The 19670-nt window shown below is 45.5% G+C and overlaps 1 protein-coding gene across 1 annotated transcript in view; it reads left to right on the top strand.

The window, feature by feature from the left end:
• Fbxo42 (F-box protein 42) overlaps positions 1-19670 on the top strand; it is a 61069-nt gene that overhangs the window by 4364 nt on the left and 37035 nt on the right. The window contains exons 2-3 of the mRNA XM_052177935.1: positions 14146-14412; positions 17628-17744. Of these exons, the coding sequence (XP_052033895.1) occupies positions 14163-14412; positions 17628-17744 (367 nt within the window). The 5' untranslated portion in view covers positions 14146-14162. The remainder of the gene's footprint in view (positions 1-14145; positions 14413-17627; positions 17745-19670) is intronic.

Here is a 19670-nt window from a genome sequence, read left to right on the forward strand (position 1 = left end):
TGAGTTCTTTCCCCTTTTATTCATTCACTGTCATCATGCTTCCCACCCAGCATGCATGCCCCAGTTATAGTTTCTGAATTGTCAAAGATGTAGCAGCCCTGGGAGAGCCTTTAAAGCATTCGCATCAGTGAAAGTTTCGCAGATTCTGAATGAGGCAACTTCAGAGTGACTCTTTTTAACAAAATTTTTTTTTGACAAACTAGCACATGAAGCATTGTGGGTTTGTTTGTTTGTTTGTTTGTTTGTTTTTTCCGAGACAGGGCTTCTCTGTATAGCCCTGGCTGTCCTGGAATTCACTTTGTAGACCAGGCTGGACTTGAACTCAGAAATCCATCTGCCTGCCTCTGCCTCCCAAGTGCTGGGATTAAAGGTGTGTGCCACCACCACTCGGCTTGTTTTTTATAAAGATTTATTTATCTATTTTATGTATGAGTACAATTACAGCTGTCTTCAGACACACCAGAAGAGGGAGTCAGATCTCATTACAGATGTGATGCCACCATGTGGTTGCTGGGATTTGAACTCAGGACCTCTGGAAGAGCAGCCAGTGCTCTTAACCACTGAGCCATCATCTCTCCAGCCCAAGGCATTGTGTTTTAATTGTGTCTTTGGTGGTGGTGGTGGTGGAGTGTGCCAGGGAGCTAGCCCAGGCCTTGCAGACACTATGCCAATGCTTTGCCACTGAGCTACATGCCCAGCCCTGTTTTGTGCTCTATTTTTTTTTTTTTTTAGTGTGTATGGGTCCTTTGCCTGTATGTGTATTTGTGCTACCTGTATGTTTGTGAGCCTGGTGCCCATGGAGGCCAGAAGGCAGCACTGGATCCTGTGAAACTGGGGTTACAGAAGTTTCAAGCAGCCATGTGGATGCTGGGAATTCGACTCAGGTGTCGAGTCCCTGAGCCATCTCTCCACCCTCTTTCCTCTCCCATTTGTTTGCTGGTTTTGTTTTCTTTCTGAGAAAAGTTTAGTGGACTCCAAGATGGCCTGGAACGTGTTACCTATATTCCTACCTCCGCTCTCTAGGCTTGAGATTACGGATGCGTGCCCTGTGCCGGTGCTGTGTATTTTCACAGGCCTTGAACTCACCGAGTAACAGAAGGTGACTTGGGACTCCTGATCTATGGACTCCACCTCCCTGGTGCTAGGATCACAGGCTTGTCTGTGTGACCAAGCCTGCATTACTGGGTGCTGAGGACCCCGGCGTGGGCTGTGAGTGCACATTCATCGAGCGCTCTACCAGCAGAGCCACACACCCGCCACTCATTACCCTCTATTGTGACCATTTGTTACGTGAAGGAGAGGACCTGTTTATAAGTCATTTTAAAGTCACCTAAAATTGAGTGCATCGTACATGTTATTTCTGAAATTGTTCCTGTGACAGTGCAAATCTTAGAAATTATGACTCAGTGGAATTCCTGTTGCTTGAAATTTGCATTTCTTTACTGATTTATATAATTAGAAGGCAAATTTACCGTGAATTCTGGATGTTCTTGTATTACATTTTTTAACTTTTAATTTGTAAAAAAAATTTTTTCATTTTTCCCAATGTTATTCTATGTTTTGCTTCAGAAAGTGGAAGTATTGTGTGTGGTACTTTGGGATGGTGTGTTTTTAGTGTGTGTGTGGGGAGGGAGAGAATGATAAACATGTAGGTATTATGTAAAACTTTATTGTTCTGTATTGTAGCTTACAATACAGGCAGAAGGATTGCTGTGAGTTGGAGGTTAGCTTGGACTAGAGAGTGAGTTCTAGGACAGGCAGGGCTACACAGAGAAACTCGTCTTACCCCCACCCTTTTTATCCTGTTGGGGAGGAGTGTCTGGGAAACTCTCATTTCTGATCAGTGTTAGAACAACTGAGAGAAGGGCGAGAGCAAACACTGTTCTAGCAGTGCTACATCTTCTCCATGTGCCAAGTCAGTTAGTTAGGTTTTTTGTTGTTGTTGTTGTTTTTTTGGTTTTTTGGATTTGTATTTTTTGAGACGGGGTTTTTCTGTATAGCCCCGGCTATCCTGGAACTCGCTCTGTAGACCAGTCTGGCCTCAAACTCAGAAATCCGCCTGCCTCTGCCTCCCAGAGTGCTGGGATCACAGGCATGCGCCACCACCGCCCGGCCAGTTAGTTTTATGGAGTCATTTGAGAATGCTTCCCATGAATGGATCGGGGCACTCAGTGGCTGAAACAGGAGGATCACTGTTCTGGGCTGTATCACTCAGTGATAGGGAGCTTGCTTAGCATGGTATGGCCAAGACTGATTCCCCAGCCCTGAAAAAAAACCCAAAGATACAGAAAGCACGTGGGGAGCTCCTGCCCACGGGTTTGCTTCTACAACCCTCGCTGGTGCACTCTGTTCATCTAGAGTCTCTCCTGTTGCAAGGGTTTTCTGGTTTTGTTCTAATTTTCTTAGCTGCTTAGGATTGAACTCCAGGCCTTCAATATGGTAGGGAAGTGTTTAACCTCTGAACTAAACCCTGTTCCATTTCAAGCTTTGATTTATGGTTTGTAGCTTTAGTGATGTACCAGGACTAAATGTGTCATGTATCTATAACCCTAGACTTGGGAGGCTGAGGCAGGAGTATGGAGAGTCAGTGGCCTCACAGACAACAACAAAATCACAACAAAAGCCTGGCAGCTAAGTCCTTAAGGCCCAGCTAGGTGCCGTCCTTCTCTCATGGCAGTGTGGTGAGAAGGTGTCAGCGTGATGTTGGAGTCTGTACACCGAGCTAGAGTAGTAACTGAGAAGCGGTGAAATCAGGAGTATGCTGGACACTGCTGGCACTGGGAAGCCCAGTTTCTGGAGGCAGAGGCCGTGGATCTGAGTCTGAGGCTTCTCTCTGCTCTAGAGTGAGTTCTGAGACAGGCAGGGCTACACAGAGAAACCTTGTCTTAAAAGAAAAAAATTAATAGTATTTCTTTTTAGTAGAGCATATTCTTAGTTGTGGGTTCTTTAAAGAATTTATTATGATTGTTCGTCTGTCTTAAGGTGCTAGGATGGAATCCAGGGCCCTTTGCATAGGTAAGTGCTCTGTCTGTCTTTCTTCCTTTTTTTTTTTTTTTTTTTTTTGGTTTTCTTGGTTTTTTGGATTTTTTTTTTTCCCCGAGACATGGTTTCTCTGTATAGTCCTGGCTGCCCTGGAACTCACTCTGTAGACCAGGCTGGCCTCGAGCTCAGAAATCCGCCTGCCTCTGCCTCCCAGAGTGCTGGGATTACAGGTGTGCGCCACCACCTCCCGGCTTTTCTTTTTTTAAGTTTTTAGGCAGCATGTAAAGTGCTGGGATTTCATTTTGACATTTTCATATGTATGTTTCATTTTATCTTCACATATTTGCCTTGTCCAAATATTTATTTCTAAAATGTATTACAGTTTTTGAGAGTGCAAGTGTGGGATGCCATTCTACAGCCTTTGGGAGTTGGTTCTCTTCTGCCACCACAGGTTCCGGGAGTCCTGTTAGAACTCAGTCCTCAGGTTTGGCTGTCAGGTGACCCCCACTGTGTTGTTGACATAAAAACTGGCCAGCACAGAAGGACCTGAGTGTACCTTACTCATCCTTTAAATGCTGACCCTTAAGCCTCACTTGCAGCATTGCTGACTAGAGTCATTCCTACTTTCCCATCTGGGGACTATAATATGGGGTGACACAGAGCATTGGGGACAGTCTAATGGCACCTGCCATGTATCTGGACATGATGCCTTTGGCTTGGTTTTGAGATTCTCTCAGTCTCAGCTGGGCTGGAATGCATTATGTATATAATACATATGGCCTTGAGCTTGAAGCAGCCCTTGGGCCTGGGATTACTGCATGAGCCACTGGCTGGACATGGTATCTTTTTGTTGGTTGTGTTTTGTTTTGTTTGAAATGGGGTCTCTCTGCGTAGCCCTAGCAGTTTTGGAAGTTACTGTATAGAGCAGAGAGAGAGAGAGAGTCACCTATCTCCAGATGCTGGGATAAAGCATGGCCAGACCCTGGATCTTGAGGCTTTCTAAGAGCGAAATTCCGACAGTGTGTATTCCATCTTAGTTTTTCTTGCTATATATTGTCTTGCTCTCTGCTTCATTGGAAACCATAGCAACGAGGAAAGAGATGTGGGGTTTAATTAGGCAGCTGATCAGTGGGTAGAGTCTAACTAGAGGCGGGGAGAAGCAGAAGCTGTCTGTATGTTAGGCCTGCATTGGTTTTGTTCTTGTAGGCCGCCTTGCTCAAGTGTTCACATAGCCCTAAGATGATGGCTCTCCTGACTAAGAGGACAGAGGTTAGAAGAACTCCATTAGCCCAGGATCCTACCACACTCCCAAGTAGAGAGGGACAGTTCAGACAAACGGGTGGTCACTGAGAACAGAGACCAGATGTCCAGAGAGGTTGGAGAATATCTGAGGAGCAGGAGCTCAGTGGCCGAAATGAAATCTGGGGAAAGGCCACTGATCTCACTGTGGGTAAACCCCTGGGCACAGCATGGTAAATACTGTCTGAGAATTGCATTTTTTGTTTGTTTCGCTAGTGTTTCTCAAGTAACTCAGGCTGGCTTTAATACTTACTGTATGTCCTCCAGACTGGCCTAGAACTCAAGGTCTCTGGTCACAGCTTTCATGCTGCTGAGATTACAGGAGTCCATCTCCTCTCCGCTCCCCGAACAAGCATAAGAATACACCAATTAGGTATGCTCTAGTTTAGTAATACATTTAATTCTGACACTACCTGGAGGTGGTTTCAAATACCAAGACTGAGGGTTCACCACTGTCAGAGTGACCCCACTCCAGATGGCAGCAGAAAGTCTGGTGTCTTCAAGACTTCCTCTTCGGGTCACAGAACCTCCACAAACACTACATGTGTTACTTTGTTCTATATACCACATTTACTTCCATATTATAAAAGATACCACAGGGGTACTGGAGTGCCAGGTGACGGCTGCACCATGGAGACCTGCAAGCTCTTTGTGACCCACACAGGCCTGACAGGAGGGTTGCTGAAGTTGGCTGAATGTCAGGCTACTCACAACTCTAGCTCCAGGGTCAGTAAGCAACCCTACCTTGAAGAGATGAGGCAGGACAGAGTGGGAGTGAGAAGGCTAGAGAAGCCTGCTGCTGGCCGCGTGCACAAGCCACACAGGCACACACACCACAGGCTGTGGGTAAGTGGGGATGCCTACAGTGAGTCATGTGAGAAGGGACACACAGCCTCCATGTCCCTCAGGGCACCACCTCCAGGCACCTCTACCTATGCAGTAGTCTGCAATCTCCCCAGACCCAGAGTTCTTATTTTTTTTCCTGTGTTTTTTAGGCAGAATATTATGTAGCCCAATCTGGTCTTAAATGCTCTATTATAGACAAGCGTGACTTTGAGTTCCTGATCCCCCTGCCTCAGCCTCCTAAGAGCTGGGGGTTACAGACTTGTACACTGTGCCTAGTGCCTTTTTGAGTTTGACTGATTAAATCATTGGCTATTGGTGATCAAGTTACCAATTAGAGGGTTGGCCTAAACGTCTGACTTTTTAATCATGCCTTAATCTTTCCTGTGATCAGTCCCAGTTCTGAAACTCCCAGGGCTGCCAGTTATCAGCTAACTAACTCATTAGTACAGAAAGATGCTACTTTGGAAATTCTTCTGCTTTAGAAGTTGTATGCTAGGAAACAGAAGAAAGGCCAATTATATATTTCACAATTATCACACTCACACAGGAATCCTTAGCATTCAGCATTTCAAGGTTGTACTTTACTAGTCATTACCATTGACTTCATCAATAAGGACTTTATTCACAGCCAAGCATGGTAGTACATGCTACTAATCCCAGCACTGGTGAGGCAGAGACATGCAGATCAATGTAAATTTGTGGCCAACCTCAGTTACATATTAAGTTCCTGCCTTACAAAACAAAACACTGGGCCTGGAGAGGTGGCTCGGCAGTTTAGAGCACTGGCTGCTCTTGCAGAGGACCTGGGTTTTGTTCCCAGCACTCACATGGCAGCTCACAGCCATTTGTAACTCCAGTTCCAGGGGATCTGATGCTCTCTTCTCATCTCAGTAGGCACCAGGTACACATGCACACGTAGTTACATGCAGGCAAAAAACTCATACACATAAAACAACAAAATGGCCTTAAAATAGAGGCCGGGGAGCACACCCCCTGATAGAGTACTTTCTGTGGGTGTGCTGTGTGCTCCACAACCCTACAAGAAAGCAGAATATCGGTATTGATAAATACCCATTAGAGTGTTAGAGAGCAGGGGGGGGGTGTTTTACAAGCGAGCAGGCTTCCTGGTGACTCCCATTGGAGATTAGCAGAGGTTAAAGTTTCATCACTATTCAGTGTTTGCAGAGCTGAAGTTCCTTGTGGAAGAAATGGTTGAGATGTCTGCAGCCCACTGCTGTCTCCCTCCCCCGTCTGTCCTTCCGTCTGTCCGCCTGGTGTTAGTTTACCTTATGTGTGGAGTGGAAGAGGTAGTTGAGACCAGCTGAGCTGCTGTAGTATGTTCTAGGCGAGGACACCCAAAGCCGTGGGGCCCTGCTGAGGCCACCTCAGTTTTGCAGGTTTTTATTGTTACAAAGAAGGTACGTGAAGCCATGCCTGCGTGTGTGCTGTGTGTATATGACTGTTTTCAGTGGGATGCCTGCAAATTACCTTGCTCAGTCAAACCCCCTTGTTTACATACTTAAAGATAAATGTTGCCAAATGCAGTAGTTCTGAGGTTTTTCTGCCCTTTGTGTTCCTTCTGCCTGTGCTGTAGCAGAAATCACTTGGATAGGGGCACAGATACAGCTCTAGGAAGTGTTTCGCTGTGGAACCATTGTGTAGAGCACAGGGAATTAGTTTGTGAGGATGGGCCTTGATGGACACAGGTCTGCTGTGGGTGAGTGAGCTGTACTGGGTGAGGCACACTGGGGGGGGGGGGGGGCAGGGAGGGGAGTGCATTCCTCTTCTCCAGAGGCACTAAACTACTATGTGAGAATCTGATAGAAAAAATACCAAGCTCTGCGGAGTAAGTTTATGAAACTCTGATTTGACTGTAGGAAAGTTTCATTGATATAATCACAGTTGGAATTTATTAGATAAAAGTAAAATACAGTGTTAGTTAAATTTTGTTAATGATCTAGGCCTGAATAATGCAGTAAGAGCTGGACATTGTGGTGTAGGCAGTCAGGAAGCTGAGGCCAGGCGGTTACAAGTTCAAGGCTAGCCCGGAGTGAATAGAGACCAAGTCTGAAAAAGAACAAAAGAAAAACAGGCATTGTTCCAACTTCCCTTTTGATTTGTACTGTATTTTTACAACCAAAGCCTTCTGTTTAAAGTTATAGTTACGTCAGATTTTGTACCATGTGTTCTTAGATACAGAAATTCAGGTCAGTGATGGGCTGGCTGCTTGGGTAAAGGTGTTTGCTGCATGAGCCTGGCAGGCTGAGCTCAGCCTTCATAGCTGTGGAAGCAGTGCCGTCCTCTGACCTCCGTGTGCACCTCCATCATCAGTAGGAGATTTAAAACCAAACTTAAATTTGGCTTGTAGGTGTGGGGAAATGAGCCTGTAACCACAGCCCTCTGGAGGCTATGTCCAGAGGATCATGGGTTCGAGACTGACTTAGGCTATGTGAGGCCTTGTGGAGAGAGCCAGTGTCCCCAGTTTTGGCTGAAGATGTGGCTTACTTAGTGGTGGTTTTGTAGCATGTGCCAGGTCTCCAGTTCAAGCCCCAGCACTTCATGAGGGAGACGAATATAGTTCTCAAAAATAGAAGTGTAAGCATTATAGTTTAATTGTGATTTTTCTACAAAGCACAGAGAGTTGAATCTAGAATGCATGGTTTGGAACACAGAGTATCATCACTGTTGAATCCAGTGCCCTTTCCTTAACCAACTTAGTGGTAGCAAATCCTTTGCCTACTACATACAGACAAGGAAAGTGGGTGGCCTTGGCTGGCCTGTTTCCACAGCCCCTTGTAAGTTCTAAGGTACTTGTATTGAGTATTAACCATTGTAAAGAATGGTGTGATTTGAGACTAGAAGAGATAGCTCTGTGGTTAAGAGCAGTGGCTGCTCTTCCATAGGATCCAGGTTCTGTTCTTAACACCCACATGGCAGCTCACACAGTCTGTAACTCCAGTTCCAAGGGATCTCTCTTCTGACCTCCACAGGCACCAGGCACAAACGGGACACCAGGCACATACGTGCTACATAGACATACCTTGTAGAGAAAATATCCATTCACATAACATATATGTATTTTATTTTAAGTATGATTTGACCCTTGTGCCACTTTACTTGACATTGTAGCGCCCTGGAGTCTGGGGCAAGAGGATCACAAGTTGGAGGATTGTCTAAGCTGCACAGAGAGTCCAAGTCTGTCTCCAAACAAACAAGAGAGAGAGAGAGAGAGAGAGAGAGAGAGAGAGAGAGAGCTGATGGGTGACGTGAGGGCACACTTTATTTCCTGTTTTATTAAAGGGAATCCTAATTGGGTAACAGACATATTAGCCACTGAAAAACATGTTCCTACTACATCTGTTATTAAATATGGGATGCTTTATAGAAGCCATCCGGTGATATCTGTATCAGAGCAACTCAGTTTGCTAATAGCAACTGCACAGCCGTATTAAGTCCAAAGCATTCTATTTGCAGACTTTTTTTTTTTTTTTTTTTGGTTAAATCTTTGACTGCCAGGAGAGGAGTCTCCCAATTATGAGCTTCTGTTACTATAGATAAGATATTTTAGTATCATGCGTGTGGTCAAAACATCTGTTTGAGGGCCAAGTGAATTTTACCCTTTTCTCTAGTGCATTTTTTCTAATTGGCAGATTACCAGTTTAAAATAGTAGTTTAAAACCCTCCCACCCCCACCTTCCCTTTTGGCGCTCTGAAATCCTACCTGGTCAGCAGAGTGGGGTCCTCCAGCTTCTTACCACAGTGGGTGAGCTCCTCCTTTCCGGCCGGACTCCCGGCCGGGGCTGTTCAAGCCAGTCTCTCGCGTGATTTACCACACACTGCCCCGTACTGCTGCTAACTTGTGTGTTACTAGCTTTTGTTTTGGTTTTGTTTTGTTTGAGACATGGTTTTTCTGTGTAGCCCTAGTTGTCCTGGAACTTCATCTGTAGATCAGGCTGGCCTAGAACTCACAAAATATCCGCCTGCCTCCTGAGTGCTGAGATTAAGGGTGTGAGCCACCATCACCTGGCTATGTTATTAGCTCTTATTGGAAACATTCTCTTTTTGTACCTTCTGTGAGATCCAAACGTAGTATTCTAATAATTGCAGCAATTTAATTTGTGTGTGTGTTTCCATATATGCCCACCACAGAGGATATCAGGGGCAACTTTTGAGAGTTGGCTTTCACCTCCCACGGTGGCACTCGGAGAAGAAACTCGGGCTGTCTGGTTTGTATGGCAAGCGCTGTTAGCATCTCACGGGCCCTGAACACAGTGTTTCAGTCCATGTACGTGAACTTGTTGTCTGCATAAAATAGAGTAAAATAGTTTCTTCTAAAGTTTTCCAGTTTCTGTAACTTTTCATTTGACCTGGTACAAAGATGCTGCTGCTGGTGGCAGTATATATTCTTTTTTTTGGGGGGGGGGTTGGTTTTTTGAGACAGGGTTTCTCTGTATAGCCCGGCTGTCCTGGAACTCACTCTATAGACGAGGCTGGCCTCAGACTCAGAAATCCGCCTGCCTATGCCTCCCAGAGTGCTGGGATTAAAGGCGTGTGCCCCCACTGCCTGGCCAGCAGTATATATTTTTAAGGCTTAGTATAATCTGTTATGATTGTGTATAGATTTCTTGTCCAGCAGTGTTTGTATTTTCAGGAGCTGTGTTGTCTTTTCTGAGGTGGGAACGTTCTGACCTTACAACAGCATCTGTATGATTATGATAAAAATCTTTTGAAATTCTGAAGAGCAAGCTAGATTCTGTTCTAAATCTTCACCAGCATTTTATTTAAGTGAAATCAACTGAATTTCTGTTTTGTCTCTCTGTCTGTCTATATGTGTGTATGTTCTTTTTTTTTTTTTTTTTTTTTTTTTTTTTTTTTTTTTTTTTTGAGACAGGGTTTCTCTGTGTAGCCCTGGCTGTCCTGGAACTCACTCTGTAGACCAGGCTGGCCTCGAACTCAGAAATCCGCCTGCCTCTGCCTCCCAGAGTGCTGGGATTACAGGCGTGTGTGTGTGTATGTTCTTTACACATGTGTGGAGGCAGGGGAGAAACTTGTGGGAACTGGCTTTTCCCCGCCACCCTGTGGGTTCTGGGACTGAACTGAGGTGATCAAGTTTGGGGTGAAGTGTCTTCTGTCCACTGCATCTCACCTTCCCTTCAACTGCCATTTTGAAAGAGTGTCTCGCTGAAGCTGGATCTCACAAATGCTAGTGAGTGTCCTCCTGGCAAGCAAGCAAGCACCCACTCTTTCTGCTCCCCTCTTTAAAAAACAAACAAATAAAAACCCCAAAACTTAGGAATTCAGAGAAAAATAAGAGCTTTTAGTCTTGGCCAGCAGTCTCCCTTGGCATTCAGTAGCTTTGAGGCGAATCTGCTGGATTTTGACTTAGTTTCTGCTCTGAGGTGAGGTTGCCATAGAGATGCTCTGAGGACATGTGTGGAGACCTGGTGCTCATCCGGATGCCCACAACATCCAGGATAGGCAGAGAGGCCCAGCCACAGCCTGTCTTCACAGTCTGGTTCTATTGACTTGAGTTTTCCCAGAAGACCCATCTCTTTGGGGAATGAAGAGGTCTGGCAGGGTGAGGATGAGGACTTGTCTTACACAGCTTCAGGAAAGCCTCCCTCCTGGAGTTGATGTGCTTATGTGGGAAATGCTTTAAGCCAACCAAACAAAATGAAAAACAAAGCAGAACAAACTCCCAAACCTTGAGAGCCTCAGATTGTCTCCATGTCCTCAGGAGCTCTGAGGACCTGATTGTGGGGGAGAAAAGGAGGCTGTGTGAATTGCTGCGAACATACAGTTGTCAGGGAAAGGCCTCTACCACACCCGTGTCCAGGGCGAGCTAGCCAGTGTGCCCTCGGAAGCATGGGACCTGAGGCCTCTGCACTCACCTGCCATACCCTTAGCTACACACAGAAATGCGTAGCTCCATAATTAAAGACTTTTGAAAATATGAAACTAACATCCTGAGGCTGGCGAGTGGCTTATAGTGGTTAAGAGCACTTGTTGCTCATGCACAGGACTCAGGTTCAATTCCCAGAACCCACAGACAAGTTCCAGCTGTCTGTCACTACAGTCCCAGGGATCCAGTGCCTTTTTCTGACCTCTGTGGGCACCAAGCATGCAAGTGCTACTTATAAATACAGCAGGCAAAACATACATAGACATTTAAAAACAACAACAACACCAGCTAAGCCTAATGTTCCTTACACTGTGTTTAAAGAACTTGGGTTGGGCATGGTGCCCTTGGGAGGCAGAGGCAGGTGGAGCTCTGAGGCCAACCTGGTCAACATCTACATAATGAGTTTTGGGACAGCCAAGGCTGTCCCATAGAGAAACCCTGTCTCAAAAAAGCCAACCCCCGGGGCTGGAGAGATGGCTCAGCGGTTAAGAGCACTGACTGCTCTTCTGGAGGTCCTGAGTTCAAATCCCAGCAACCATGGCTCACAATCATCAGTAATCAGTGTACTCATACACATTAAATACATACATACATATGTACATGCATACATACATACATTTTAGAAAAAAAAAAGCCAACGCCCCTGTTAGTCAGGGTTTCTATTCCTACACAAACAACATGATCAAGAAGCAAGTTGGGGAGAAAAGGGTTTATCCAGCTTACACTTCCACACAACACTAAAGGAAGTCAGAACTGGAACTCAAGCAGGTCAGGAAGCAGGAGCTGATGCAGAGGCTATGGGGGTTTTTTACTTACTGGCTTTCTCTCTTATAGAACCCAGGACTACCAGTCCAGGGATGGTACTACCCACAAGGGGCCCTGCCCCCTGATCTGAGAAAATGCCCCGCAGCTGGATCTCATGGAAGCACTTCCCCAACTGAAGCTCCTTTCTCTGTGATAATTCCAGCCTGTGTCAAGTTGACACACAAAACCAGCCAGTACACCTCCTGCCCCCCCTCAAAGAGAGACTATTTAAAAAAATAGAAAGCTGCATTCCTTGTGAAGAATCTAGCTGAGTTGTTTGCCCCTTCCAAGTCTGCCAGAGCTTTGCAGCCGAGTCCTCTCAGAGTGATCCCCAGTTGTGTGCTAGTCAAATAGTGATACAGGAGCTTCATCCTGTCCATCCTTCAGCAGATCTTTCTAACTGGCTGTCCCAGAAAGCTCTGTGAGAGGGACATGACAGCCTGGCACCCTGATCTGATGTCTCTTGTCTGCTCTGACATCCCTTAGAGAATCTCTACTCCCCACTAAACCTTTAAAGTCCTAATTCTGCTTAGCGCCTTCTCCTTTCAGAGTCTACTGGAACATACTTCTCCTTTTGAGCAGTCTCACTGAGTAGCCTGGCTGGCCTCCAACTCACAGAGATCTTCCTGCCTCTTTACCTCTCAAGCGCCGGGACTAAAGGTGGATACCACCGTACCTGTTCTTACATAAATGGCAATTCCTTAGTTTTACTGTTTTTACCTAGGCTTTGCACGTGCAAATGATTTATTTGCCTTTGTGTGTGATACAGAATTTTCTTTCTAGAGACTTCTGGGACTAGAGTTTAGCACAGAAGGAAATTTAAGTAATCTATAATCTCCATTAGAAATAATTATTGACAAGAACATATTTTGGTCAACTCTTGCGAGTACATGAGTACTCAGCCAATGGCTTTTCCACTGACTGAACACTAGTTCCCCATTAGGAAACAGATTTACTAGCTCTTTGGAACTTTGTATATTAATCCCTGTCCTCACTTACAGTGGCATGAATTAGCTTTGCTCTGGTGTAAATTATCTGCAGAATGCACTCTGCCCTCTGTGCTGAGTGTTTCTTCTGAGAGACATGGGGCACATGCCTGTCCTTCCTGACTTCATGGGTTTCCCTTACGAATGACAGTTCATGTCATTGGTTCTGTTGTTAGGCATTTGGGTTTGTTTGTTTGTTTTCATTGCCTAGATTTATCATGTTTTCTGTTGTCCATATTATTTTATGGTTAGCAGTGTAGCCAGCTAAGGCTGTTCTCAGAAAAGTTATTCTCTAATTGAATTGTCCTATGTAAGGGTAAGCACTCTACAGTTGAACTATGGCACCATATATCATCTCAAACTGATGAGTAAAATGTGTGTGTTATAGTATATAGTATATAGTATATAGTATATAGCCTCCACCTTCTGCTTCAGCCACCCAAGTGCTAGCATCTCAGGCCCTGGAACTTACTCTGTAGACCAGGCTGGCCTTGAACTCAGAAATCCGCCTGCCTCTGCCTCTCAAGTGCTGGGTTTAAAGGCGTGCACCACCACTGCCCGGACTACTTTACCTGTCTCAAAGCTGCTTTTTCTTAACTCATACCTTCCAGCGTTCTTCTGTTCTTTTCTAGGGCCCCGAGTTTGTTTTTCCTTGTCAGTGGGAGGCTTTGAATCATTGACTGTGTTCCCTGCCCTGGGTATTCGTCAGATCTGAGTTAAAGGCATTATGAAAGAACAGGTTTCCCAGGTTGTTTTTGCTTGCTTGAGACAGTTTCACTGTGTGTATTTTGGTTGGCCTAGAACTCATGATGTAGATTTTAGGCTGCTCTAAAAGTCACAGAGATCCATCTGCCTCTGCCTCCCGTGTGCTAGAATTAAAGAGTTAGAGTTCTGTGCTACCATGCCCAGTTGGCTGCTTTTGTTTTTTATATTTAATGTGTTTTAGTGTTTACCTACCACACATGTGCAGTTCCCGTAGAGGTCAGAAGATGGTGCTAGGTCCCCTGGAAACAGTGCAGGCTATTGTGAGGGACTGCGGCGCTTGGAACCAGACCTGGGCCATTTAGAAGAGCAAGTGTTCCTCACTCCTGAGCCGCCTTTCCTAGCCCAGCTTTGGGTTTTAGGGTTATATTGGGACTTGTGTGCCATTCTAGGCGGAGGGAGGATTGATGGGCTTGCCATTTGAACTCTACCTATCGGATTAATATGGATCCAGTTAGTCTGGGAAAGCTGGAGCGAGTTCATGCTGTAGGAGGGAGGCTGTGAGCTGCTCAGGGCTCGGGTGCTTCTGGGAGCTGTACATTGATGGTTGCCTCTTACCCTCAGAGCTTCAAGCGTGTGTCATGGCCAGCTCCTCGGACAGTGAAGATGACAGTTTCATGGCCGTGGACCAAGAAGAGACTGCACTGGAAGGGACAATGGAACAAGATGAGGATCCCCACCCAGTGTTGGAGGTGGAGGAGACCAGACATAATAGGTCCATGTCCGAGCTGCCAGAAGAGGTTTTGGAGTATATTCTGTCCTTCCTGTCACCATACCAGGAGCACAAAACTGCAGCTCTGGTCTGCAAACAGTGGTATCGGCTTATCAAAGGTACAGGTGTTTGAAAGAGAGGTCTGTCTGTCTGTCTCTGTGTATGTGTATGTTACGTGTGTGCAGGTGCCCAGTAGAAGGCACCAGACTCACTGGATCTTGAGTTACAGGATCTGTGAGCCACCCATGTCGGAGCTGGGCTTGAACTCAGTCTCTTCTGGAAGAACCGCAAGAGCGCTTAACCACAGAGGCCTGGCTGTGGCCATTTTTACTGAGCAATTTAGTTTTAAACTTTTCTTTCTTTTCTCCCTTAAAGACATTGTGTTTATAAAATTTGAATTTAGTATTAGATAAATTAACATTTTTCTTCCTGAATTGGTTAATTTTATGAACAGCTAGAATGCTAATTTAGAATTTCATGTATATGCGTGTTTGCCTGCATATATATCCGTGTTCCATGTACAGTGCCTGGTGCTTGTGGAGGACAAAGAGGGCAGCAGAGCTCTAGAACTGGAGTTATGGAGCGCTGTAGGCCTGGTGTGTGTGTGTGTGTCTGCCTATCTCCATGTCTGCGTGTGGATGTGTGCATTGTACGTGCTTGTTAGTGAGTGCACGTGTGTGTGAGTGCACGTGTGTGGCCACCAGAGCTTGACTGACAGTTCTTTCCTCAGGTGCTCATGACCTTCATTTTTTTTAAAATAAATTTTTATGAAGCAGAAGTGGGGATAATGGAGATACTTTAATATTTCTTAAACATAAAGGAGCGAGAGAAAAAGGTGTACTGGAGAGATGGCTTTACATCTTTCATGGCTTTGATCCCAGCCCTCCAGGCAGAGGCAGGCAGATCTCTGAGTTCAAGGCCAGTCTGGTCTACAGAGTGAGTTCTAAGACAGCCAGGGCCACACAGAGAAACTATCTCAAAACACAAAAAAGCAAAAGCAAACAAAGTATGACTTTAATGAAATTATTTATTAGAATGAATATTTTAGAAAAAATAGATTGTTCTAGAAGCATGGCCTTTTTAAAAATGTTATTTATTTATTTATTTAATTTTTTAAAAATAACCACACAGTTTCTTTATATAACGCTGGCTGTCCTGAAACTTGCTTTGTAGACAAGGCTGGTCTCAAACGCAGAGTTACCCTTGCCTCTGCCTCTTGAATGCTGGGATTAAAAACATGCAACTACCATGTCTAGCGAATACTTTTTTAAAATCCACTACATACACACATGGGCTTTGTGTATAGCCTAGGCTAGACTTGAACTCGTGATCTTACATGTCAGTTCTCATGTCAGTTACATGTCAGTCAGAGTATAACCTAGCATAATGATGTCAGTTCTCTGAATACAGGGATATAGCCTAGCATAGTGCTCTAGTTTTAGAGGGATTGGGTGCACAGTCAATAGCGGTGGTCATGGGGTTTGCCATCTACCTGTGCCCTGTACAGAAACAATCTCCTTCCTTGATAGCACTGCCCACTGTAGTGGTGCCTTGTTGCAGCTTGTGAGCCTGTATTGGCACATCATTACCACCCGGAGACCATCCTTTATTAGGGTTCAGTCTTGGTGGTGTCCACCCTACAGATGTCCATACCCAAGTGTATACTGACGTGCATTTACATTGGAGTAAAGCTCACCTGTGTTTATCTTTTTATTAAAGAGACAGGGTCTCAACATGCTTGCCTGGTTGGCCCTAAACTCATACTGGTCCACCTGCCTCCGCCCTCCTAAACGCTAGGATTAAAGTGTACACCACAGTTCTCGGAAAGCTCTTAAAGAAGATGCTTTTTAATTTTATATTTATATGTATGTGTGTTTGCCTTCAGTGTATGTATGTGCACCACATATGTGGAGGGGCCTGTGGAGGCCAGAAGATGGCACTGGATCCTCTGGAACTGGAATTACAGATGGTGTTAAGCCACCCAACAGAAACGGAACCTGGGTCCTCTGTAAGGGCAGCAGGTGCCTTTGACCGATGCGCTGAGTCTCCAGCACCTAAGCTCTAGACACACGCTTTTTGTTTGTTTGTTTGTTTGTTTGTTTGGTGTATGTTTGTGTTCTGCCTGCATGTATGTCTATGACCATGTGTGTGCCTGGTGTCGGCTAAGGCCAGAAGCATGTGTTGGATCCTGTGGAGCTGGAGTCACAGGCAGTTCTGAACCTTTGTGTAGGTGCTGGGAAGTGAGCCTGGGTCCTCTGGAAGAGCAGCCAGTGCTCTTAACCACTGAGCCGTCTCTCCAGCCCACCCAAGCTCTTATACTCAACATCTCATAATCTATTATGTAATAATCTACTTATATGATCTCGCTTAACTGGAGAATTCCTGATGATTATGCTTTAACTGCAGATGCTTTTTAAGCAGGTGTTATGTTGTAGACACTGCTTTATCGTATTCCTTCACACAGATAAGTTACTTCGCACTCTGTGCTTTGTAGTAAACACTCCCAGTTGTCGTTATTGAACCATGGTAAACTTGAGGACAAGGATTATCACGTGAGCCGAGTCAGTGACCTCACATCCCCGCCTCCCATGGCTTCATAAAATGCCGTTGGTTCGTTTGTTCTCTCTCTTCCTTTCCCTCCCTCTCTCTCTCTTCCTCTCCCTCCCTCCCTCCCTCCATCTTTATTTCCTTCCTTCCTTCCTTCCTTCCTTCCTTCCTTCCTTCCTTCCTTCCTTCCTTCCTTCCTTCCTTCCTTCCTTCCTTCCTCTTTTCTTTCTAAAGATTTATTTAAGCTGGGTGGTGGTGGCGCACGCCTGTAATCCCAGCACTCTGGGAGGCAGAGGCAGGCAGATCTCTGAGTTCGAGGCCAGCCTGGTCTACAGAGTGAGTTCCAGGACAGCCAGGACTACACAGAGAAACCCTGTCTCGAAAAAACCAAATCCAAACAAAACAAAACAAAAGATTTATTTATGTATTTAATGTATGTGAGTACACTGTCACTTGCTGTCTTCAGACACTCCAGAAGAGGGCGTCAGATCCCATTACAGATGGTTGTGAGTCACCATGTGGTTGCTGGGAATTGAGCTCAGGACCTCTGGAAGAACAGTCAGTGCTCTTAACCACTGAGCCATCTCTCCAGCCCAAAATGCAGTTCTTTCAATTTTGACATACCTTGATTACATTTTTTTTCTTTGAACAAAAATGAGAAATTTGGACTTCTTCAAAATATTTCTGACATATAGAGGTGAGAAAGCAGTTAAAAGATACAATTTTAATGATTTTTCCCTTTGACGTTAGTATCTAAGTTGGCGGCTTTGGTTTTTCTCATCTTTAGGTGTAGCCCACCAGTGTTACCATGGTTTCATGAAGGCTGTCCAGGAAGGAAACATTCAGTGGGAGAGCCGAACTTACCCTTATCCTGGAACCCCCATCACTCAGCGCTTCTCCCACAGTGAGTATCCACATTGGGAAAGCAAGTCCCATACTGCCTGTGCTGTGTCTCTAGAACCTTTCTTGGAGGCATGTGTTTTGTGTGACTTTTAAATGAAGAGACTGTAAAATGCGGCTTTGTAACAGAGTTAGGAAGAAGTTAGTGTGGACCCATGGTAAGGACTGATGTATAGCAGTGGTAGAGTGCTTGCCCAGGAAGGCCCTTGCTCAGTCCCTGACACCTTGACAGATCAGGTGCGAGGGCTTGTTGATGTTATATTGTGCTTTTTTATTTGACTATACTTGTGCTTTGGGCTCCTGAAGGTGATGGTTTCTCGTATGTGTCACCATACCAGCTAGAGTGTGAACTTTGGTAAGAAGGCGCATACACTGGTTACCCATGCCATCAAAGAGCCACCCCAAAACCTAGCAGCTTAAACAGTATTTCTTACCTGTTCTTGAAGTTGTGGGATTTGGAGATAGCCGTGATTTCTGGTTTAGAAATGTCTCCTAGAGTTGCTGTCTCTGTCATCCAGAGGCCTAAGGTTTTTATTCATGGACTGCTTGATAGAACCAGTCACACTGTCAGCTGCTGACTGTAGAGCTGAGAGGGTGTCTGAGACAGACGCTGGAGATTTTTCACAGTCTCCAAAGTGAGTGCATCTCTTCCTTTCTATTCTCGCGGTCACACAGAGACTGACAGGAGTTGGAAACACCGGAGTGAGGCTCTTTCAGGGCTACCTACCCCAGATCGCTTGGTATACTTACCTGGAGATGTTCAGAAATCGTTATGACTCATTGCTTTGGGGTTGGATGAAAGACCATGCAGCCCTAGGAGCTACCTGTTCACTTGTACTGCTTAGGAGGGGACTTGCTGAAATAGGAACTGAGTGTGTGACAGTGAAGGACGTTGGGCTTATAAGAGCAATTGAGGGCTGTGAGGTGGCCAGTGGGTGGAGGGCCTTGCTGCCACACTGCCGTTACCTGAGTCCCTTCTCTAGGACCCACATGGAGGAGAACCGACTCCTGCGGGCTGGTTGTTCACTGTGTCGTCCTCTGACCTCCTCTCACACTGGGCTTAGATCTCCTCCTCCAGGGAATCCATCAATAAATGTAATGGGAAAAAGAGAATGGTGGAGTGGTACTGCCTTGCCCGTGCAGTTTACCCCGTGCTGCTGGGGTAGAGCCAATGCCAGCTCAGTGTGAGAGTCTGCTGTGGTGGGAGGGTGGGCAGGAGGCCTTCGCAGCCAGCTGGGCTATCTACAAAACCCTGTCTCCAAAACAAAAAGCACATACGTACCGTCATCACTGCTGTTACTGAAAGAGTTCTGAAAAACTCTCGACTGTTTCTGAGGTTTGCAGATCATGATTCAGAATGGCTGGACTAGGTTGACATTTTCTCTGTCAAGATCCATATTTGATTCAGTGTGTTCCTACTACAGATAGTAGAAAAGATGCTGACAGGGTTTCCAAAAACTATTGGGCTGGTTTTTGCAAGGCTGGGGATGGAAGTCAGGGCCTGTTCCTGCGGGCAAGCTCTTTACCATTGAACTATGTCCTGGCCCTAAGAGTGTCCCGAGTAAGTCTGCCGGTGTCAGCCCGCTTTGTGTGAGCAGAGCAGCACACTGGAAGCGGTCAGCATGTAAAGGGGACAGCTCTTAACTTACCTCAAGCTGTGCCCTCCAGCCTGTCACTGTGAGCCTCTGGCAAAGCCGGGCAGCTCATCATGCTGTTTGAAATCCAGGAAAGAGTCACAACAGGTAATTTTGTTTAAAAAAAAAAAAAAAAGAAAGAAAGAAAGAAACACGTTTCCATATTATTGCTTTTTTCTGGTTCTGATTGGCAAACTACAGAGTATAGAAAAACAGGCAATTTCGAACATAGACTAAAAATTAAGAATTTGAGGGCTAGTGAGATGTGACAGGTAAGGATTCCTGCAACCAAGGCT

Source organism: Apodemus sylvaticus, chromosome 3, assembly GCF_947179515.1.
Source record: "Apodemus sylvaticus chromosome 3, mApoSyl1.1, whole genome shotgun sequence".
Classification (NCBI taxonomy): domain Eukaryota; kingdom Metazoa; phylum Chordata; class Mammalia; order Rodentia; family Muridae; genus Apodemus; species Apodemus sylvaticus.